The 24,232-nt window shown below is 37.6% G+C and overlaps 2 protein-coding genes across 3 annotated transcripts in view; both read left to right on the plus strand.

Moving 5' to 3' along the window:
- Positions 1 to 11,607, plus strand: part of sapcd1 (suppressor APC domain containing 1) — a 39,901-nt gene extending 28,294 nt beyond the window's left edge. The window contains exons 3-7 of one of the 2 annotated variants that reach the window (XM_020930289.2): positions 3,546 to 3,719; positions 5,517 to 5,710; positions 10,595 to 10,741; positions 11,212 to 11,364; positions 11,456 to 11,607. In XM_020930289.2, coding sequence (XP_020785948.1) covers positions 5,612 to 5,710; positions 10,595 to 10,741; positions 11,212 to 11,364; positions 11,456 to 11,545 — 489 coding nt within the window. In that variant the 5' untranslated portion in view covers positions 3,546 to 3,719; positions 5,517 to 5,611 and the 3' untranslated portion in view covers positions 11,546 to 11,607. Of the gene's footprint in view, positions 1 to 3,545; positions 3,720 to 3,787; positions 3,809 to 5,516; positions 5,711 to 10,594; positions 10,742 to 11,211; positions 11,365 to 11,455 lie in introns of those variants that run through there. The other variant, XM_020930281.2, reaches the window with a different exon arrangement.
- Positions 11,608 to 14,333: 2,726 nt separating this feature from the next.
- prdm4 (PR domain containing 4) lies at positions 14,334 to 24,214 on the plus strand. Its single transcript, XM_020930065.2, has 12 exons — positions 14,334 to 14,485; positions 14,669 to 14,734; positions 14,823 to 14,938; positions 15,396 to 15,584; positions 16,536 to 17,273; positions 18,170 to 18,319; positions 18,508 to 18,626; positions 18,719 to 18,804; positions 18,889 to 19,016; positions 20,908 to 21,432; positions 21,934 to 22,102; positions 22,969 to 24,214. The coding sequence occupies exons 3-12, from the start codon at positions 14,824 to 14,826 to the stop codon at positions 23,315 to 23,317; spliced, it is 2,568 nt and encodes an 855-aa protein (XP_020785724.2). The 5' UTR covers positions 14,334 to 14,485; positions 14,669 to 14,734; position 14,823; the 3' UTR covers positions 23,318 to 24,214.
- The last annotated feature ends 18 nt before the right edge of the window (positions 24,215 to 24,232 follow it).

Genomic DNA, 24,232 nt, shown 5'->3' on the forward strand with positions numbered 1-24,232 from the left:
AATTCCCATCATTTGATGTTAAAAACTGACAAAATTTTCAAAAACTGTGAGCCATGGACACACAAAAGCAGCCAACCACTGTTGTTGTGGGAGTGAAGGCTACAACAAAAATACAGCTGTCAGTGTTTTTTCTGGCTCAGTACGGGCACACATTTTTTAGTGCAATAACCACAACCAAAAAAAAAAAAAAAAAACGCTAAGAGGTTGAAAAGTATATAGTCTGACTGTATGAGACTTTAAGGATTTTTACACTCTCAAGACAAATTATAGGTCTTTTTTTATGGCTATACTGTTCAATAGGCCTGCACATAGGCCTATACAATAAAAACACAACCTTCAAAGACAGATGATCTGATTGAAACCATTTTAAAAACAAAAAAATTTACACTCAAAACATACATTTTTATTTTATTTTTGTATCACACAAAAATTCAAATAGATTAATATACCATTTTTGTACAACATAATAAATGGTTGATTATTCTAAAAAAAACAACAATGAGAATGGAAAAAATAAGATCCTTTAATAAATTAGACATTTGCAAAGTATAAATACAGTACAAGCTATAAGGTGGATTCACTATTGATCTAACGGTAAAAGCTGAGATGTTCTGCGGATCTTAAAGTTTGAAGAAATATAGTAAAAGCATTTAGCAAATGTCGACATCGTGTACACTCAGTCACACTCAATCACTCTAATACAATACAAAACTCGCTCGAATACAAAAACATATTATATCCACAAAGCCGTGCATGTTGACAAAAGTGCTTAACATTGTGTGGTTTCGCTTTCACACAGTCATTCATTACTGTCACCTGTGGATATGAGGATTTCACGTCTCGAAATGGTGCCACAAATCACACACTGATCCCAACCGCGAGTTAACCCAGAGGCAATGTCACATGAGCCAGTGACTGAGAGAGCATCGATCACTATCAGCTAAAAATAATTATGTTTGGATCAGTGATATGCAAAAACTGGAAAATCAATAGTGTAATTAAAAGCAGGAAAAACGGGGTGTAATAAGAGATTACAAACAATGCAAATGTGTAAAAAATTAGTAAAATAAGGGTTTAAAATGAAATCTCTGCACTTTTTGGTAATTTCTTTTAAACTTTTGTGCAATATTTGAACCTCAGCCAACATATTTATTGCCTGTTTGCAAATTTCTCAGATACTGTCAAAGTGTTTTTCATTTGTCTTTATAACTGTCGTAGTATTGCAATCAAGTTTCAAGCCTTTTTCTAATGTGGAATTTGCTGTTTAACTGTCAGATCGCAGATTTGACTGGATTTATGATTGATATCTCTGTAATTACCAGCCCCCATCTGCATGAAACCAAAAAACTGGCAATGTTTAACTTTGCTATCATTAATCTTGTCTTCTTTTATGATATCATTTCAAGCAGACAATTTTGTTAGATGTTTTTACTCTGACAAGAAAAGTGTGACTATGGCAACATTTAATGCGGGTAGAGATGAACTAAACTGAAATTAATTATTCTCAATTGCTTCAGAAAGCGGTGCAATTATTCAACACCCAAAAACTGTCATCAGCCGAAAGGAGTTTAAGACAAAAGATTTATATGGCCAATCGCTCAAAACAAGGCCTGTCAAGATCATTTATATATCGACAAAAGTTAGGCTCAATTTTCATCGCATGTACAATTTTTTGTCTTAAATCTCCTTGTTTCTCAGATTTATTTGTATAAATATAAAACAGCCAAAGCTTACCAAAATGCTAATCAGTTAAATACAACATACAATAGGCAAATCAACCAGAATAATAATGATAAATGTAAAAATAATAATAACAGCAAGGTGCCAAGATGTCTCTTCCTAACTCTGGGCAAATGCCAAGGAGAAAAAGTACGTTTTGAGCAAGGATTTAAAGTGCTCTAGTGATTGCGCAGTTATAATATTTCTATAGATATGTCATTGCTCTGCCTGGAATGTTCCACAGTGTGACTTTAAACAGCTCTACTTTACATTTATTCAATTACAAGTGCTTTTATAGCTCAAAAAATACCTAGAAAAACATTTAGCATTCTGACTGTGAGCGGGGTTGCTTCCCCACAGATCTGACTTGCAACTTGGTCTGGTTTTGTCTCCGTGATGATGGAAAGGTTTAATGCCATACTGTGAAACATTCCAGACAAAGCAATAACATCTCCATGGAGAAAAGCACAAGAAAAGCTATACAATGCACCTTTAAGTGGGTAGATTTTAGTTGTTTTTATGTAATAGGAAAAGATTTGAGCTGTAGAGGGTAGAATAACTAACTTCTATGGGTAATTATTGATTCATTCTGCTATTGATGTTGATTGATTACTGTAGCTCAGGCCTTTTAACGATATTGTGGTAAAGTATATTTTTAAAAAAGGTTTATTGGGATTTTCCTGCTTTATTATTATTATTGTGTAAGTGGTATATAGTAGTTTCAGAATTATCTTTTATCACAATATTTCTCTGTAGCAATATATATAGTGCTTCAAAATTTGTTATTGTGACTGGCCTATTAAAAACAAATAATAAAAACGTTAAATATTTATCTATTGTATTGTATTTCCAGCTTCTTCAGTTCTAATACCAATTCTGATACTATAGCTTTAAATATCTTCCGATACCTGATATCAACAAATATCAGTGCAGAGACTGAACACAGAATTTATTTTCCTATGAGACAAAATGGGCCCAAATGTGTGATGTAGCTGTTATTTACCTCTGAGGTTAGGGCTGGGTATCATTAAGAAATTGCTGATACGATACATACCTCGATACAGTGCATTTTTGATTCGATACAATATATTTCAAACCAATACGGTTCAATAAAAAATTAAAGGCTAAATCGTGGCTGTAATACTAAAAGTCTTTGTCAAACCACTTCTTGTCAAAAGTCAATATGAAACACAAACATTTTAATCAATAAAACTGTGAAAATGTCAAATGTGCTGCATAAAAGAGTTTCCTTCCACTAAACAAACAACAAAACTGTAGCACTGTGCCAAAATAATTTAATAAAATATACCAAAAAAATACTCTTGGTGATATATCGATACAGCAGCCAACGATATCAATACTGTATCATCACATTAAAAGATAGGATATATCGATATTTCAATATTTTTGCATGCCCTAATCTGAGGTATTTACAAGAATGCTTTGTATAAATGAAAATGCAAACTTTCCGGGCTAATTACAACCAGTGAATAGTCTTAATAAATCAGTTTAGAAGTCCAGCCAGATTTACAGCTTTTATCGGCTGACTTGGTATTTGGAAGTCGATATCCACACTAGCAAATTTTTCAATATTGATATCACTAGATTGTTCATTCAACAGCTGTAAATTTCCCAAACACTTACATAGGCCCCTGCTCTTCATCTGAAATCATGACTTCATCGAATTCTAAAACGTAAACACGACCGCTCAAAATCTCCCTCCCTCCCCTGCGTGCACCTCCAATGTTCAAATACCAAGCCTGTGAAGTACATACTGTATGTCGTAAAAGTCTCCCATATACATTACTTTACCATACTGTCCACAGGAATGCGCTCCACACCTCCACGCTGGCTCCGTGTTTGATCCAGGTTGTGTAGCATTCCAGCTGCGTGTTCAGACACTTCTCCCTGAAACCGAAAAGAAAATATCAACATGTACTCCCTATTCCCACTCGCCCCGAAGGAATCACATGTCTCTACTGGACCTAATATCAAAACAGGTACGTTGCACTTTGTATGTTACTGTATTCTTGTTGTGATTGTGCAGTGAGATGTGACTGTTTTGTTCGGATCGGGGCAGGTTGCAGAGGTGGGTACAAATGAGTTGAAACTTATGTAATTTGTTTTTTTAATGCATTAAACTTAGATATTTAACAATGCATTCCAGTGTTTGTTTTAAGCTATGAAAGATATGCCATATGGAAGCATTTAAAAGCTGCTGAGTGTTTTCTTGTGTCTTTTTCAACTTGTACTTGTGTGAGAGCTCTGGTTTGCAACACATTGGATTGTTTTATTAACTGAATCATCTTTTGCATTATTTTTTGCTTATTTCTTATGTATGTATTTGCAAAGAGTCCAAATCATTTCCCTTGTGGATCATCATATTTTGTCTAAAATTATAGCCATTATAGTAAATTTCCCTTCAATTTCATTTCAGTTTTTAAGGCAGGTTGATGTCAAACAGTTTTACAGGACTAGGAAAAGTACAGCAACAATCGTACAAAAGCAAATGTAACACGTCAGCACATTCACTATACATACAGTTCATTTCAGACATTTCAGACTGTTCTATTCATTTACTTTCTACTTTTACTTTGCATTTACTATTATTGCATTTATTTGGCAGGGACATTGCAATCAAACATAGTTACAGAACAAAGCTTGCAGTATGATCATGAGTTTAGCTGCTGTTCCTGGTTTAAATGAGCAGCTTTTATTCCATGGTTTTATTTCTAACTATTATTTATCACTTTTATGACTTTGAGCACTCAACGTTCCCTTTTTTTAGAGCACACTATAAAATGTGTTAAGATTTAACAGAGTTGGAGACTTTCAAGTCGCGACTAGGACTCGAGACAGGTTTGAGTCTCTATTTTTAGGACTTGAGACTTGACTTGATAAAATGGACTAAGACTTGGGACTTGACTTGGATTTGAAGGTCAGTGACTTGGGACATGACTCGGACTTGAGAACTGTGACTTGAGAAGACTTGTGAAGCACTTTTAAATCTGAATTTGTTCTCTTCTGACTGTAACAGTTCACTCTAAGATCTTGTCAAGACATTTTAAAAGGAAAAATTTGCTTTTCTACAACTCTAAATAAATCTATAAGTACTCAGATATAAATATACTATGACTTTTTAAGTACAATTTATCTTAAAAGTCATATAAATTGCAAAAATGTAAGCTATATTTGGTACTTTGGTTTAAAGACCTGAAATGACTTGAAGCTCAAAGCAGATGACTTGGACTTGACTTGGACTTATGGGCCAGTGACTTGAGACTCAACTTGGCCTTACTTGTATTTGACTTGGGACTTGACTCAGACTTGAGGTCAAAGACTTGAGACTTACTTGAGACTTGCAAAACCACGACTTGGTCCCACCTCTGAGATTTAATATAGGACAAATACCATATCTCCTATACATACTTCCTCATACATACATAATTACTCATTCATATATTTTTATTATTTTCAAATCAGATAGATAAATAGACTGATTCATTATTGATCCTAAAGGAAATTCAAAATAAACATGGCTGACGTACAGATTTCCATTTGTTTTGAATAGGAAAAAAAAAAAAAACACTGAACAGATTTTTGGCTCACACTCCATGTCAGTTGCTCATCTTTTTGTTGTAGTTGTGGATGTACCAGTAATGCCAGTAACATGTGGAATTTGTCGTTCGCTTTCTCGCCCCGGGCACCCTTCCCTCTCTCTCCTCTCTCTCCCTCCCTCTCTCTCTTTCACTCTCTCTTTCTCTCTCTCTCTGTGTGTGTTTCTCTCATTACTACAGACCGATCCGCTGCAGCGCTGGTGTGGAGCATAGGACCTGCTTTATATGGGACCGCGCTAGTATAGAACTGACCCCCCTTTTGCCCCCCTCTCCCCATGGCCTGTCACTGCCCCTCTTCACGATCCTATACTGTGGTCATTATACCCCTCAAGACCACCCTGTCCAGTCTGGATGCCCTGCGCTTCTACCTGTGGGTGAGTACATGTAGGATAAGCCTGCTGTATATGTATAGTGTATATATATGGGTATTGTGAACTGGAATATGATGGTTATCTAATCTTTTGTGAAGTTAAGTGCTGAGAATGTGCTACAGATGTTATCATGTGGTTTGCATTTTGAAGTCTTATCAAACTTGGCAATGTTAAAATGCGATGAAACTGAAGCGCAATTGTGAAAACACGTACAAATTTGCATACTTCTGCTTATAATTAACTTTATTTTTATTGCTTTTTATTATTTACTGTTTTAAATTATACTTTTAGAGCAATTAACCAAGTATTTTCCTTTATTAATCCATTTGTATACATCTGTTAAGTAATAACTATGTGAATCTTCAGTGAATTTAAACTTTAGAAATGTATTTTAAATGTTAATATAAAAATATCATGCTCAAATTGCCAAAGAAGACACTGTATAAGAAAATAAGAAATAAATGCATGAAATATTAGGCTATATTTCCTATTAGGAGTCTGTCACCAGTCCAAATATTAGATACAAGTTTTAAAAAGTCTTATTCACGTGGGTCTTTTCTATTCTGTTCTGGTGATCTAGTGCTCAGCAGATGAACCCTGTCTATATTTACCTCTGTCGGTTTTTCCAGTTGACTGTCACTTGTCTGTTGTTTGGTGGAAAATCTGACACATTTCCTCTTTTCAGAATAGATGGTGATGATAATAATATAATAATAATGCATTAGTCTTATGTAGTTTTTCCAGATTGTTGCCTAAATGGCCCATATGACACTGTTTTCTGATCTATGTTGTGATATTGTTTCCTCATCACAAACATACCTGGTGTTGTGTTTCGTTTCATCCACACGTTTCATCCACACTGGCATACACAGAGGCGGTGCTACCATTAGGCAACAGGAGACAGCCGCCTAGGGCCCCCAAACCTAGAGGGGCCCCCAACTAATTGCCCTCAGTGCCACTATTGGTCGAGGCCTCGGAGTAATTTGAATTTCTCTCAATATAACATTCATAATCAACAGTCATAGTCAACAATCATAATCATATGGTTGGACCAAGTCATTGTTGTGCGAGTATCAAGTAAGTCTCAAGTTTTTGACCTCAAATCCGAGTCAAGTCCCAAGTCAAATGCAGGCAAGTCCAAGTCGAGTCTCGAGTCACTGGCCCATAAGTCCAAGTCAAGTCCAAGTCATCTGCTTTGAGCTTCAAGTCATTTCAAGTCTTTAAACCAAAGTAACAAATATATACTTTAGATTTTTGCAATTTATATAATTTTTATATTAAATTGTTCTTAAAAACTTACGGTATATTTATATGAGTATTTATATAGGAGTTTTAGAAATGCAAATTTTTCCTTCCTGTCTTGACAAGAGTGCAAATAATTAAGTTCAGAACCGGTCTAAGCATCAAGTCTTCTCAAGTCACAAGGCTCAAATCCGAGTCAAGTCCCAAGTCTTAGTCCATTTCATCCAGTCAAGTCTCAAGTCCTGAAAATAGTGACTCAAGTCTGACTCAAGTCCAGGTCACGACTTGCAAGTCCCCACCTCTGATCATATGTAATGAATGTAAACAAAAAAGTAATTGTACTAGCAAAAAAATAAAATCTAGTAGACGACCTAACTAATAAGACAAGTTTTTAATCCACCCTAATTCAAATAAAGATGTGTGTCTCATGAACAATGGGGAAAGACAGACAATACTTATTAAACAAAATATATGCATTATAGTAAGGGACCCAAACTCAAGTTCATCTAGAGTCTCCAGATTACTGACTCCGGCATTGGATAAACAAAAAGTGCTCCACTGTTTTTTTATACTCTATGTGATGGATGATTTCAGACCTGAAATTGCCAATCACTAATGAACAAAAGGTAAAATGTAGCTGTAAACTTGAAAACTACCACTTCATGACATCGCAAGGTAGGACAGAGCATTTTGAGCTCCAGGTTTGTTTTTGATGAGGTAACAACACGGCATAAAGCTCACGAGAATCCAAGGATCTTTTATTGTAATAATATAATGCCCTGGGGTAGACAGACAGAGGCAGGACTGCTCATCTACGTCATCTGCCCCGCCAATCACCATCAATCACTCCCACACACACACCACATACAAAGGCAAGAACACAATATAATAAGAACACAATAACAGTTCAGCGTCAGCATAAACTTCCAGTGTCACCGGCTGGTATTTATACTGTAGCAACCTGCAATAATGTAATTGTTAAGACCTTGTTCCTGTTTTTATAACTATTATTTGATGTGTTACGGTAAGTTCATGGCCTACGTGATTGGATGAAAGTTAGGGAGGCTGGGCTCGGGCTAAGAAGAAAGGTTTAGAGGAGGGTTTTTTTTGGTTTTTTTTTTGGTTTTAAAGAGCTATACAGTCCAAGTTTTGAGCGGGACCTATTGGACTGTTTAGATGATTGTGTTGGCGTGGTTACAATTGACAGTAACCAATTAAATTCTCTCAATAAAGCATCATCTTGTAAACTATTCGTCCATTCATTACCGTTAGACGCTACAATACTTTGCAGGTGACTTTCAACTTTCCCGGGTGGTCTAATGCTAACTGTAGGCATGCTTTGTCTGACACTTTGACTTTAATCTGAGTTTTTTTTTTAACATAATCTGACCAGTAAGAAATGACTTAGTTAGAATTACAATAGCTGAGATGATTTGTGCTGTTCAACGACTTCCTTTCAACTTTCCTTTCAGTTAGTCGCTCTCACCTTTTTGTTGAAAATCAAACACCTAAACAGGACCATGCATGATCGCTCGTATTGATCACAGGCTCCTGAAAATGTGTTGTTTAAATCAATTTTGTATTTTTTCTTAACAATCTGAAAATTTATTTGGCGGTGTTTCTGCCCAACCACATCTGAACAGCCTCAACTGTGAAGTGTTTTAAGTCTCATCTTAAGACCCACTATTTCTCTCTGGCTTTTAACCCCACGTGAGTTGTGTGGTCCTCTGTGTATTTTATTTATTTTATTCATTTTTAGCTTTATGCATTTTAACACTTTTCATTTATTGTTTTTAATTATGATATATTATTAATTTGTCTGTGCAGCGCTTTGGAAACTGTTATGTTTATAAAATGTGCTATATAAAAATGAAATGGATTGGATTGTTTGTTAATGTGTGCATTGTGTCTCCATGGTAACTGGTGAACATTGCACCAATACACATAAATATAGCACACCCCCAGCGTGAAGTCGCTGCAAAGTATCAAGACTGTAAAAAACTTGTGTGATTATTTAGCTTTAATTACTGGCTAATCACAGATACAGTAATATAAGTTCCTATTGTTTCTTTTGAGAAGGTGTATTATTATTAATACGTAAGGGTGTAACAATATCCAAGTCTCATGATACGATATTGTCACTGTATGAACCTCACAGTATGATATTTATTGTGATATTTTGTGGTGGCAAAATTGTTAATATGCTACTTATTTTTCTTAAAATTCCTTAACAAGGCTTAATCCAAAGAAATGAGACTTAAAAGTGCTTAGAACTGTTATTTCTTCTTGTAGTCTACACTGAAATGGAGCAAAGGATCATGGTTCTATGTAGTTCTCTGTCTTTTTCTTTTTCTTTTTTTTAGCTATTGCTGCACCATAACTCTTAATTTAAGCGAAGAGACTTGTAATTCGATATATTGTGATAGTCAACAATATTATTGTGAGAATTTTGACAATACGATATCACAATATTTTGGTTATTGTTACATCCCTATTGATAACAAACTTCAGTAAGTAATATTTCCTGAACTTTTCACTTCAGTAATTAGTTTCACAGCTCTGAATACTCACATTAAATCCAGATATTGGTTGAGAAATTCCTCAAGCTATTTCTGTATCATTGCAGTACTGATACTTGGCCGTGACATCAGGTTAGGGGTGTTCTACATGTATGTGTACAGCAGATTGTTTAGGAGTTACCACAATGACACAATGCACACACATTACCAAACACAGGCAAAAAGATTTAAGATCATCAGCAAAGTCAAGAAAAACACAAAATGGATTTAAACAGCAATTTTTCAGGAGCCTGTGATCAATACGACATTCACGGTCCTGTTTAGGTGTTTAATTTTCAACAAAAAGGTGAGAGTGACTAACTGAAAAGACAGCTGACTAATGCTCGCTCGCTTGTGACTGTAATTTGATGTCTGACCTTCATGTCTTTTAGCAGCACAAATCCTCTCACCTGTTGTAGTTCCACTTACATCAGCTCTTTCTGGTCAGATTGTGTTAAATTAAAAATCAGATTAAAGTCCAATTTATGCATCAGACCTTCAGACAGAGCAAAGAATGTTGATGACGTCAGCTGTCAATAGACACGTTTTGCCTTTTAAATGACCTGTGCATTGCTCTCTTGTTGTCTGCACACTTGATTACATGATCCCTATAGAGGCCCATGAGCCCGTTTGAACTGTGCATAATCCCTGTGTGTTGGACAATAACAGTGAAGGCCTCCTGCTGCACACAAAACCACAACAGACAGCTGGGCCAGTCTCTGCTCACACAGACTTTTCATACCAGTAGCATGCAATGTAATGAAAAAAGACTGAGAACATAATCAAACAGCAATCAAACATTCAAGACCTGGTAAATTTGGTTGGTAAAACTGGAAAATATGTTTTTTTGTTTGTTTGTTTGTTTTTTTAATCAGAACTATCTTCCCATAATAGCTAGTCAAATGAACATATGAGTTTAAATGAAATTGTACAGTGTGATGTAGAAATTTAAAAACAATCATTGATAAAACAGCCACAAATTGGAATAAAAACATTTAACCTTACAGGCCTGTTTGCCGAAGAGAATTATGCTTATGGTCCGTGGTTTAGTGTAAAACCATTATGTCAATGTGCTGCTGTGTTTCAGGTAAAGCGTCTGAAGGACTTGGAGCAGGAGAAGGACGCCCTGTGGTGTGGTCTGGAGATTCTGGAGAAGGCCAGACTCTGGTACCTGCAGCGGCTACAGGAGAACAGGCACAGACAGGACTACAGTGCCCCCACACGCACTTCAGAGGTACTGCAGGCCATGGCTGTAGTGCTACTATAGTCTAGTGTTTCTCAGTCTGTGGTCATGTGTCACTGTCAGTGCTACTGGAGAATCTTCTGGCGATCTCCTGACCTGGTGCAATTGACTCCTCTCTAGATCTGATTTAGATCTCATTTTGTTCAGAGTCTATAAGCAGACTTTTTAAAATGTGAAAAGTTTCTGAAGCAGTGGTGTGAGGTGCCCAAGTGAAGCTTTGGTACTGAGCCCTACAGGAACACACATAGATGTGTGCATGTGACAGAGAACAGTAAGCAGTCTTATTCATAATAAGTGTGTCTAAAAACATAAATTTCAAATACAAGGGTCTGAGTGAGCCTGCAGGTCCAGGGGCCCCAGCGTCTGAAATGCCAGATATCACGGCCCTATTAAACACTGATAACAGCCAAAGCATATCTGGAGGTAAAAAAGCCTGATGATTTGTTATGTGTGTCTAACAGGCGGACTCGTGCCTCCTGAGGTCTCGGATCCAGCGGGCAAATGGTTCTTTAGGTTCAGTGATGAATGAGCCCAATGTGACCAGCAGCACACACTCACTGCCTGAAGCTGTGGAGGACAGTGACCTCCGGTGGCATAACACATTACTGACTAAGGTACACACATACTTTGCAGATTTGTTCTAGTTGATTTTTACTTATTGGAATATTTCTTTTTTTGTTTATTCATTTTTTCCCCTGTTTTCAGGAGGTCAGTGAGATGAATCATCAGATTTGTTTGCTGCAAAAGGAGAAGGATGCGCTCTTGGAACAACTGGAAGACCTGAGAGCCCACTGACAATGAATAAACAGAACCTGTTGTAAATATGTATTTAAAATAAACATTATATTAAATAATAATGAAGTTATTTTTTCTATGTGCACTGATTGAAATATGCCACAGTTATGCTTCCTCCCACAGATGTGGGCTCTTTGTGGTTCTTTCCTGGTGGTCCTGAATCTTACCTCCATCTTCTTGTATCAAACATGTCTTTCATCACAGCTACAGCCACAGGGACATTATTAGGCCTTATAAAAGGGTGACACCCTCAGATTGTAACAGAGGGACGAGATATTGTTGAAAAATGTGGTGGGACATGGAGTGCCAGTTTGGGGAAATTTAAGATCCTAGATAATAACTGCAATAATGCCGTACAAATTCTTAGTAACACAAAGACAGATGGGAACAGGGATCCAGCTCTCGACATAAACATCACAGGTTGAGCGGTCAGATCCACTGACCCACAGGTTGGCTGGTGTGATTCCTGCTCCCACAGATGAATGCAGTCATTGTGTCCTTGTGCAAGACACTTAACCCACCTTGCCCACAGTGTCTGCGTACACTGGTGTATGAATGTGTGTGTGAATGGGTGAGTGGTTCCTTGTTGTAAAGCGCTTTGAGTGCCTTGAAGGTGGAAAAGCGCTATAGAAAAATGTGACCATTTACCATTTAACAGTAATATGTGCCAGCATATAACAGCACCCTGAACACTAAAACATACCCAATATCCTGATTTCTTTGTGAGGAAAAAAAAAAGTATAAATGCAAATCCCACTTTATTAATGTATTTATTAATGTATTTTTTATAATGTGGCATCAGTAAAAAAAAAAAAAAAACATTCTCAAACATAAGTGAGGAGCAGGGGCTGTGCAGGACAACCTACCTAAAACTACTCATAACTGTTGTGTTATCATGGACATATTATTTGTTTATAATGAATTCATGAAATAAAGTTAAAAAGTTGGCATCATATTTTCATAAACTATAACTTAAAATCTGCAGAAAAGTGCATGAATCTGACTGCAATCTCTGTTAGGCAAACCCTCTCCAGAGACTATGTGGTAAAAGTAGCTTTATCTGTCAACCACTATCTCGCCATTGAACCATCAAACCCTGAGTACCAGCACTCGCTAATTACCGGCTCTAATTCCCGGAGGCGCCGCAAACACCTTTTGTTAAAACCGTGTCACGCCTCTATGATCGTCAATCCCGCTCTTCCTCGTCTCCACGGTCCACCGACGCCCTCTCTGCTGGCTCTCAAATTCTTACAGCGTACAAAGCATACAATATCGTGTTTATTTTTTTCTCATGTGGCTCGAAAGGAAGTCAGGGAATGTGCCGTTTTCATGCAGGACGCCGGAGGTAGATTATTAAAAGTACTTTCTGAGGCAAACCACCAAGACAACAATAATGATCAGGTATTTGATCACATGATTATATCGTATTCTGATAAATGAAGAAACACATATAATCTCAAAATTCATTGTCAACCTGAATATATTATAAACTGTGAAAAAACACAACAAAAAACACAACATGACATCACCATTTTTGGAACATAGAAAGCCACAAATCTCATATGATGCATTGGTGTGTTCCCATGTGACAGAGCAAGATCAAGATCAAGATCAAGAGCCTTTATAGTCTGAAGTCTGCAATCATATTAACTGTTCATTTGTTAAGGTGTTTAGGTCCATTTCCAAATGTTCGAGTCCAAAATTGGGGGGTAGGAACACAGTCTGTTATTCCCCGTGTCCATTGTCACCATCTACATAATCACTGTAGATCAGTAATTTAAAATAGTCCTGATTTGGGCCTATTCACTTTCATCATCTTTGTTAAAACAGTTTGCCAAGGTCCCATTATTTTCTAAGTGTTCCCATTGGCCAATTTTCCTCTCTCCATCCTCCCTCACTGTCTGCGCAGGCACCACAACAGTCTTTATCTCCAGCAGTGATTGTAGGTGCTTAATGTAGTCAATGGCTGCACGCAGAGTCTCCACTTTACTGAGCCGTTTGTCCTCGTGCGGTAGGTGCTCGCGGAGCCGTGCGTAACCTTCATTTACGCATCGCACTCGGTGACGCTCCCGCTCGTTTCTTTTCCGAATAAAAGCAGGCTCAAATGTATACTCACACACGCTGATAGGTCCATGGAAGGGCAGGTAAGAGAGTCTTCTATAGAAGATCTGCTCGTGGACGTGGTCGAAATAGGCCGTGTCAAAGAAGGGGGTCCCCACGCGCAGAGCATCCTTGTAGCGCGCGCCTCCACAGTTCACGGGCAGGCCGTGGAAAGTCATAGGAGCCGCAAACTGGATCTTATCCAAACTTTCATATTTATGAGAAGACATTTTTTCTATGATCAAAATAATATTAAAAAGTCAATATGACATCTTTATCAAAGACAAGATTGTGCCTTATATAGGCCTACCTGCAGACTGCACATTCAGGATGCTGATGTGTCCAACTTGTTATCCTTGATCAGATGTAAAGTGCACCCGAGCACATGGGCTTTATAGCCTACAGGTAAAATGCGGTTTTGAGGCGGAGATGCAGGAAGACTTTTTCATCTAGATAAAAGTTGTTGACAATCCCCTCCTTCCGTTCCCACCTGTGGTTCCCACATGTCTCCGTGGCAGAGACCAGTTTCAGCAACGCTCTCTCACTCTGTTGAAAATGTGGAAGTCAAAACCTATTTGGAACACCAGTTATAAACCTTATACTTTATTAAAAATACTTTTGGTTTTAGAGAGTTATTTTGTTTTATTTGAAGCTGCCAAAAAAGTGAGCCGGTCTATGACCGCATCAGCGCGAGTCTTTGCGCATGCGCACCAGGCAAACCATCATGGCCCCGTTCAGGGAGGTTTTGTGCAGAAATTTTGTTGTTTTCAGTCTCATTTTTGTTCATTTTTCCGCGGATTTAGCGTCCGGACTTGAGCACATGTCCCGATCACGATGACGGTAAGTTATTCCATCGAGACCCGCTGTTAATGGCGTACTTTATTCGGAAATAATGATTTTAGATGCTGTCTGTGCTAGCGGGTTAGCTGTCAGAAGGAGTCGTGTTATTTTGTTTTTAGACAACTACTATCTCCCTCATCTGGTGTAAAATTGTGACCATATTCTGCTCTCCATTTTGTCTAGGGCTTTTGTTACACACGACTGACGATTACTGAAACTCTGCTGTCAGACATTGTTGAATAAATCCAGGTAAGTGTGGTTTTGTTGATCATTGCTTGTCTAGCCACTAAGTTAACACCCCCGTATTTGCTAATGGATCTTTGTATTTGTTTTCTAGGATGAATGACATGAATTTGAGTCCAGTGGGCATGGACCAGCTCAATGTGCCCTCAGTCAGTGCCAGTCATCTTGGTCTGCCCACTTCGCCCACACACAACCCTATACCCACTCCAGGTAAGGGATGTCTAACATGAAAGATAGCCTGCCTTAACACAATTGTGAGAAATAAAATAAAAGATTTAAGTCTTGTACTGTAGTGGTTGGTGACACTGACAAAAATTAGCATACTAGTATTTTCTGGATTATCTTGATGACAATATTCAGTAATAGTAGTAGTAGTAGTTGGTATTATTGCAATACATCCAAAAATGTGCCCATAAATGTCTTGGTTATGGTTCAAGTATGGTGCTAAACATTAATGGAGAGTAAAATTAAATCGTGCCAATTTACTGCTTGGATGATTACACTGAAATTTTTTAACTTTTACTTGTCTGCTTTTGAAGGCATTTTGAACAGTTTTATTTACCAAAATAGACAGACTGCAGACAACTAACAATTGCAACGTTATCCACCTTTCCATTCCTAATTGTACATACATAACTTTTACTCTAATAACTTGTCATGTTTTTAGGCATGCCTGTTGCCATCCCCAGCCTGGGTCCCTCTCTGGGCTCTCTCCCCTCTGCTTTGTCACTGATGCTGCCCATGGGTCCCCTGGGTGACAGAGGAGTGATGTGTGGTTTACCTGAGAGGAACTACTCCCTGCCCCCTCCTCCTTATCCTCATCTGGAGAGCAACTACTTCCGCCATATACTTCCAGGTGAGATACAGCACAGTGAAGTCTCATTTGAAGTTATTGTACACTTTACTATATTTGACTAAGCTGTAGACTAATTCACAATGTACGATTGCCAAGTCAATTATTAGAAAAATAATTTTAAAATTTGTACTAGCTAATTCTTTAAGATACGTTGCATAAACACAAAACAGTGCAAAGATTATATAATGATTGACAGGACATAGGGTTATTTGTAAGGGTGAGTTGTTGTACAGTTGTATGGAGTATGGTATGACTGTAGTCCTGTATCTCTCACTGAGCGGAGCTGTAGGAGCAATGAGCTGTTGGAGAATGAGCTCCTCTGTCACTCAGTCAAGTTGTCAAGTTATAGCCATTACAGCTTTTTACTACTCAGGCTGGCGCCACCTAGTGCCTCTGCTCAATTTCATTTATTTTGTGCTACTAGGTCAGGAATTGTAATACACTAGACAATTTGCAAGAACCTCAGAAGTTGTTGACCTCACACCGGCCAATCAGTGAAGAGCTGTGAAGCCATGACGTCAAACTCAAGCGCCTGTCTGGGTCCCTTTTGTGGTACAGCACAACAGTAAACAAAGCGGTCAAGATGGATGTAGATGAAGCTAAACATTCTGTGTTGGCAACGATTCCCGAGATTGAGGATTTAAAGCCAGAACTAAGAGAATGTTTGGTGAATTTTATCAAGGGGAAAGACGTTATTGCCCTTCTTCCTAAGGGATTTGGGAAAAGCTTAATATACCAGTTAGCCCCGTTAGTGCTGCATTACATACGTCACGTCTTAATAGCAGTGATTGGTTAAATGAAAAAGTACCCACCTACCGTCGAGTATACGAAACCTAATGGTGCAAGGTCAGATGGTTTCCACGAAGTGAAACCGGCTGATGAATCAGGCTAGCATTTTGCAACATATACATAAAAAATGACTTGCTTCTACTTTATCCACTGTTTCCGTAGGTATCCTGTCATATCTGGCTGACCGCCCTCCCCCTCAGTACATTCATCCCAGCAGCCTTAACATGGATGGACCTCTATCTGTGGCCAGCAATAACCCCTCTGGGCTGGACCCTTACAGTGCCCCTGGTGGACCTCTTGAGCAGGGCCTGGTGCCTATGGACTCCCGACAAGTCAGTACCCAGGCAGACCTCCACCAAACAGGCCACGAACTCACCTCTACAGCTTTAGGCATTGTGTCCAGGGTTAGTAGTCCCATGTCAGACCGAATGGGAGAGGAATTGACTTCAATGGAAGTAGGTGTAGTTTCTGTGTCCGATACGCAACAGCAGCTTGGAGGAGGGAGACAGCCTCAACCACACGAAGGGTTAACAGGAGTGGACTCATCTGGTGGTGTAATCCCTCTCCATGGGCCACCGGTGCTTGAGCTGCCCGAAGTGATGGAGCCAGACCACATGGGAGGCAGAGTGGGCACCACAGGGGAGCAGCTTCACCCAAATGGGGAGATGAACTCGGGTGTGGTTAGCGTGGTGCTCACTGGGTCCATGGGCAGTCAGGGGCAGCTGGAGCCAGTGTCTCTGCATGGGCACATAGGGATGGGACTGGAGGCTGTCAATGTATCACCGATCACTGCGGAAGTGTCACTAGAACCAGAAAACAACCTGGTGCTGGTGAACTCCACGCTGCAGCTGGAAGACTCTACCTCGAATAAAGAAAACATGGTCACTACCTTCTCTATATGTAAGATCCTCTCTTTTAAATTATGTTTTTATACTGAGATTATTGTAGCACAATCAGAATCAACCTGTATCAAAATCTTTTTATTTAGTGCAAGTTTTGGAGAATAAATATCACTTATTTTGTTTACTGATTAAAACACAAGCACTAACACAGATAAAAATTTTTTAGTTACTGCTATATGTTTATGACAACACTACATGCATAGTATGTTGTTTTTCCCAATTTTCCTCAGATTGTTTTTAATAGAGGAGACTAGTAGACCCCCATAGTCTCCTTTTATAAATGGGAAACACTGCTTTACTGCACATTCATTGTTGTTAATGGAGAGTCAGTTTGACATCAGTGGAACACAACAGTGACCGCCCACCCCGTGGTTCCCAAACAAAATTTTCATTTTTCCCATAGACTTTCAAAAAATATATATATATAAAAATTAAAAAGTTTGCTTAAAAAAAACAAAATTTTATTGAAAGTCTGTTTCTGAAACATTATAAACTGCAATTATTATTATTATTATTAAAACATTTCACAGAATCTTACGCTTTAAAATGTCTTTTTTGATTTTAAACAACTGTGTTATGGATTTTTGTTACCACATGGCTGCTTAACGTCTGTGATGTCTGAACTCTTTATATTTGATTTTTTAAATGGCTATGGGAAAAATGAATGGAAAATTTACTTCTGGAACTGGAGTGAGCGGTCACTGATGAGCTTCATTGTTGTGATACTGATAAGCTTGAACAGCAAGAATAACACTGTTCACATTTCTTTAGATATAATTATTTTGAAGAAACAGAGATTTTTAAATAATTAGTTTGATTATTAATTTATATTTAAATAATCAAGACATATGTTCATTTGTGTATTAATATAAACTTTTGCTTCTGATTTCTTAGGGTGCACACTGTGTGAGCGCTCCTATACCTCAGACTGTCCAGAACATGGACCAGTCACCTTCATCCCTGATTCTCCCATTCAGACCCGAGCTCGCCTCTCTCTGCCCCGCCCACTGTGCCTGCGCATCTCTGTCACTGAGGAACCTCTAGGTAAGAAATACGTTATCTACAAAATGGTATTAAATGCAATCCTGCAACTAAGGCTGTGTTCAAACTTCACACTATATCAAACTGGGCTCAAACTATAGTATGACAAATCCCAGACAAGTGTGAATGGAAGTTAACGCTATCCAACCAAAGTCATTAAAATACTAACATTATATTATTTAATGTTTTAGGAGTTTTTGCACGAGACATCATAGCTCCAAGAACCTGTTTTGGACCGATGGTTGGGCAGCACTGCAGTAATGCAGACCTCTCGGATTGGCCAGAAAAAGACACACCACAGCTATGGAAGGTTAGTTTTCATATAATTTAATATATAACACCACTACTTGTACTTTCAAAACTTGTTTTAGATCTGTCATATAAAAACACTTTCTGTTACAGATGTACCATAACAATGTGCTGGAGTTCTACATTGTAACAACAGATGAAAACGAATGCAACTGGATGATGTTTGTCCGAAAAGCAAGGTTTGTATTTGTTTGTTCTGTTCACTCTCTATATGAAATTGACTGAACATGAACATGTAAACACTTATTAAATTTTGTTTCTAGAACTCTTGAGGAGCAGAATCTGGTCGCTTATCCATCCAAGGGCAAACTGTTCTTCTGCACCACCACAGAAATCCACCCAGACCAAGAGTTACTTTTCTACTACAGTCGGGACTACTGTAGACTTTTAGGTAAAATAACTGCTTGTACTTTTCTTAAAGGTGCTCTGTGTAACATTTCTAGTGGAGGTTCCGTCACCTGCTTGTCTCCATGAAAAGGTTATTGCTTTGTCTAGAATGTTCTACAGTATAGATTAAACTTATAACGGTGGAGACAAGCAGATTACAGCACTACGCTACATTACAATTCAGATCTGTAGAAAGTCACCCCTCTTCAGTTTATTATTGTGTTTTTGAGCAAGAGAAAGACCCGTAATGAACAAATGCTAGATGTATATGTGTAATGTCATACCATGGGATATTCAAGGTAAAGCAAGGCATGGAGACAAATTGGTAGCGGACCCTCCACCAGAAAAGTTGTGCAATGCACATGTAGCATATCCCTCTGAATGAAGACTGACACTTGAACTGGCGATTTTTAGATTCAATCTCAATAAATCCTCCAATCTGCCGTAAGAGTTAAAAGGAATACAAAATACAGTGTGTAAAATGCATTCACAAAACTCAATGCAAGTTTGATTAATATTTACATTCATCTTGACAACATCGATCAACAATGATAAAAAACTAGAGACACAAAGTTATTCAAAAGAAATATTTACATCAATATCATACCTTTGTGCCTCTTCAGAGGGGAAGCTAAACAAAGACATAGAAAAATACCAAAAAATATATATCTACACATTTGCTCCGTATAATGTTTTTCCCTTCTCGTTGTCATAGGTAATTAAGACAAATATAAACCCTTCAAAATAAAAGCGCTAAACATAAACGCGTAAGTTAATGTTAACAACAGAAAATAGTGCAATATAAAAATAATAATTTTTAAAAAAGTCACAAGAGATATTAACAAAGACAAATTATACTATAGGTTGTTTACAGTACCTTTAACAGTACAGACATAACATGGTAATTTTATGGACATGGCATTATGACATAGCCAGACTGGCCCCACCTAGTGCCTCTGCTCAATTTCATTTCGACTAGGTTGAAGTACAAACTTCTCATTTTTTATTGCACCTTTAATTCGCAAGTTCATCTCACAGAAATGACAATGATGGTTGACAGACATGTTCACTCTTTGCTTTGTTTGCTGTTGTGCCAGCTATTACTTGGACACCACTGAGCGTTCCAGCGCATTACATACTTTACGACCAAACGGCAGCTATTGGTTAAATAAAAAAGTACCTGCCTTCGAGTGAATGAATTCTAAAGCTGCGAGGTCAGACGTTTTTCACCAAGTGAAACTGGCTGATGAATCAGTCTAATCGTGACATGCAAGTAATAAAAAAAAAATGCCTAAAGACTGAAGGAACCACCAGGAAATATAGTTATTATTTTCTTGGTAATAGTACGGTTGGCTCTCTTGAGTTTACTAGACTCAACAATTACAAAAATTACAGTAAAGGAAAACTATTATTTGAACACTAAATACAGAGATTAAAGGTCTGACATTGCACAAAATGGACTCTTACGAGCTTTAAGCCATGTTATAAAGTTGTTAAATAAGTAACCTTTGCCATTTTCATCCTGTTACTGATGCTTTTAAGTTTAGTGTGATCAAATAAGTCATTTCCCGTACATTGTTCTAGCCTTAGAAAAACTTTATTAATCCACAAGGGAAATTATTTGGACACAATACATATCAAAATATATTATCATAATACAGAGTAAAAATGTAAATGGTATTAATACATTCCAAATATGTAACAAAAGACTGGTGTCAAAAAGGTGTAATTATATAAAATGTATATGTACAAGTTAAAATGTAATAAATGAAATAAGTACTGGGTAATACAAATATCTCAGGCAAAGTGAAAAATAATAGCTATATACAAGATTGCACATTTGAAACCACATTTTGATTGGATATTTTTGTCCATTGTCTCTTGTATTTCTACAGGAGTTCCCCAGGTTCCTGAAGGACAGCTCTGCCAGTGTGGAAAAGAGTGCTCATCTTTCACTGAGCTCAAGTCTCATTTAAACAATCATAACCAGCCCGCCCACAACCACAGCCCGTCACAGCAAGACCACCCGCCCCCTCCTCCTCCTCCACCTCAACAAATGGACCAAACATCACAACAGCAGCACCCTCACCATGACGACAAACTCACCAATGGGGCGTCCAGTTCCTCCTCTTCACCCTGGTCCAGCCACCCGCACAACCAAACTAATAATGATAATAACAGTACAGAGGACAACAGCAATGGTATTTCCAGTAATAACACTACAGCGAAAGGAAAAGGCCAGGGGCAAACAAGAGAGAAGAAGTTTAAGTGCAGTATGTGCTCCAGAGCTTTTATAACTTCTACTAAACTCAATGTGCACTTCATGGGACACGTGGGGATGAAGCCTCACAAGTGTGAATACTGCAGTAAAGCGTTTAGTGATCCGAGCAACCTCCGAATGCACCTCAAGATCCACACAGGTACTGCACAACCCAGGCTGTTGTGTTAATTTTATTTTTATATTTTGGGGTTTTTGTACCATTGTTTATAATATTCACCTTTTAACAAAATGTGTAAATGGGAACAAATTGGTATCTCTTTTAAGTTTAAATTTATTGTTTTAATTCATAGTTGCTGTGTAATGTCTTTGGTGAAATTATGATCTAAATATTGCAGTTGGAACTACAAAAATCAAATAAGAAAATCTTGATTGAGAAAATGAAGGAGAGAAAACAGTGATTCATTTTTGCCATATCTTCTTGCCCTAAAATATAATTAGGTTAAATTCACATTTCTCTTTTTCTCTTTCTAAACATAAACATGTGCAAAATGAATGAAAATGATTAAGGGTAATATCTTTAATGTCATTTTACAGGCCTTTGATATGGCAGGTGGAAAAAAATTGTATTAAAGGAATGTGTACTTGTTAGACATTTTTGCCAGTCCTTCACATATTTTTGCAATTTTCTGTGTTTGAACAGGTCAAAAGAACTACAAATGCACAGTTTGTGAGAAGTCGTTCACACAGAAGTCCCACGTGGCCTCTCACATGTTGATCCACACCGGAGCAGAGAAACTCAAGTGTGACCTGTGTGACCGAACCTTCATCAGGAAACATGACCTCAAGCAGCACATGTTCTCACACACACAGTATGTATTATTTATCACTTTCTTAAAATGCAAAATATATCAACATAGTGTTTGATTCTGCAAAACTTTAATCAGAACCATTGTAAAGAATTAAACTTAACCCAACGTTTTTCTGACGTAGTTTAAAGTTCTGGTGGAGGGTCTGGCACCTTCCATAGAGATGGTATTGCTTTGCCTTGAATGTTTTACAATGTTATTTCACTTTTCTCCATGGAGACACGGAAGTGGCCAGGCCAAGGTAGAGTTCAGGTCGATGTTTTTCAGCGTATAAAAACAACTGTACAATGCAAGATAGATGAGTTAAATGCCACACAGTGGAACATTTCAGGTAAAGCAATAACATCTCCATGGAAACAACCAGGTGAGGTACCCTCCAACAAGTTATGCAGTTCACCCTTCAAGAATTTATAGCTTAATTTATGAACTCTGACCATAAATTTAGAATAAAATAAGAGCTATATCTGAGGGAGAAGTGTTAAGGCCATCACACACCAGGACACTTTGTCGCGCAGCAAAATTGCCGCCTCCATTATTTTCAATGAGCCAACACACACTGGGCGCACACTTGCTCCTGCAGTGGGTCCAGACATGTCTCTGCTCTGTGACTGACAAAAGGAGCTATAAACTTGTTAAGAGTCGTGACATGTGGCGTTCAGTGTGTGTTGACCCGTGGGGTAGACACGTGGCAAATGACATGCCACAGTGTGCCGCGTTTTGGTGTGCCTTGGCCTTTAACCAAATAAAATGCAGTGAAATAATTATAAATTATATTAGTTTTTAATGCTGTAGCAAATATTTGGATGATAACTACCTAAGTGTACTGATAATTAATAAAGATAATATATTTTTATTTTCAATTATTTCAGTGAACGCCGGATCCAATGCCCTAAATGCAACAAACACTTTCTTAAGACAAACCATCTTAAAAAACATATGAACTCCCACGAGGGCCGCAGGGACTTTGTTTGTGAAAAATGTCATAAAGCTTTTCTCACCAAATACCACCTCACAAGACACCTCAAGATCTGCAAAGGACCCAAGACTGAACGGACATCACGAAAAGAACGTGTGGACGGAGAGGATGAGGAAGAAGAGGAGGAAGATGACAGCAGTGGAAGAGGAGAGGCTGAAAGACTAGACTCTGTCAGTAATGAAGCTTGCAGTTTAGATGCTGCAGGATATAACTCTGAAAAATCATTATCTCCTCCACACTGAGAAACACAGTGCCTCGTCTTTGAAGTATTTTTGAGTATTATTTAACAAATATTGGTCTGTAAAAGGTCGGGCTGGACAAAATATTATATATCATATTGTTCAATCACAGGACAAATTCTACATGGAGATTGGGGCATTCGTCACCATATTTGATCTATCAAACTATTGCTTTTTATGTATGATAACAGGAAAGTTAGGAGAGTTATAAACTCATTTAAGACCTAAAAGGTCAAAATTAAATTAAAACAGATTTAATACTGATATTTGCTGACATTTATGGATATTTCCTTTGGAGTTTATGTTTTTTTACATTAACAGGTAGAACCAATATAGCGGCAGAAGGAAAAAAAGACCTTGATTTTTTATTTAAAAAATTACAGAAAATAATAAAATAAATAAAAATTACCTTCAACATTCATAAACAAGACAGACTTTTAATCATTGCCATTTAACACAAAAAACCAAACCACTTAACAGTAAACATCAGAATTGACTGAATCCCTTCTTGATTCGAATTTGATTGTCCAGCCCTAGTAAAAGTTTTATAAGCTCTCTCTTCCTTTTCTCTGTTTTAAAGTTACTGCTGTGATAGATTGGGTATTACATGATAAACTACAATAACGTTATCCAAAACAAATTTCCTCAGATGTACTTTTTGTAATATGCTTTTTGTAAACATAAGTGTATGGGATTCTCTGTGATCAAGATGACTTCAATCCAGCAACAATATCTAACTGATGCTATTATCTTGCCATAATGGTCTTGTTAATTTATATTTTTGTACTGAAATATTTTGTGAACAGAAGATGATGTTTAAATTAATATGTTAATCATGTTCATTAAGTAATTCTCTGAAGACTGGCCTTTTGTGGATTTATTAAAGGCTATTTTATTCAACTTGTCGATTTTTTTTTT

The sequence above is a fragment of the Boleophthalmus pectinirostris genome, unplaced genomic scaffold (assembly GCF_026225935.1).
Source record: "Boleophthalmus pectinirostris isolate CB_2022bp ecotype Guang Dong unplaced genomic scaffold, ASM2622593v1 HiC_scaffold_18, whole genome shotgun sequence".
Taxonomy (NCBI): Eukaryota; Metazoa; Chordata; class Actinopteri; order Gobiiformes; family Gobiidae; genus Boleophthalmus; species Boleophthalmus pectinirostris.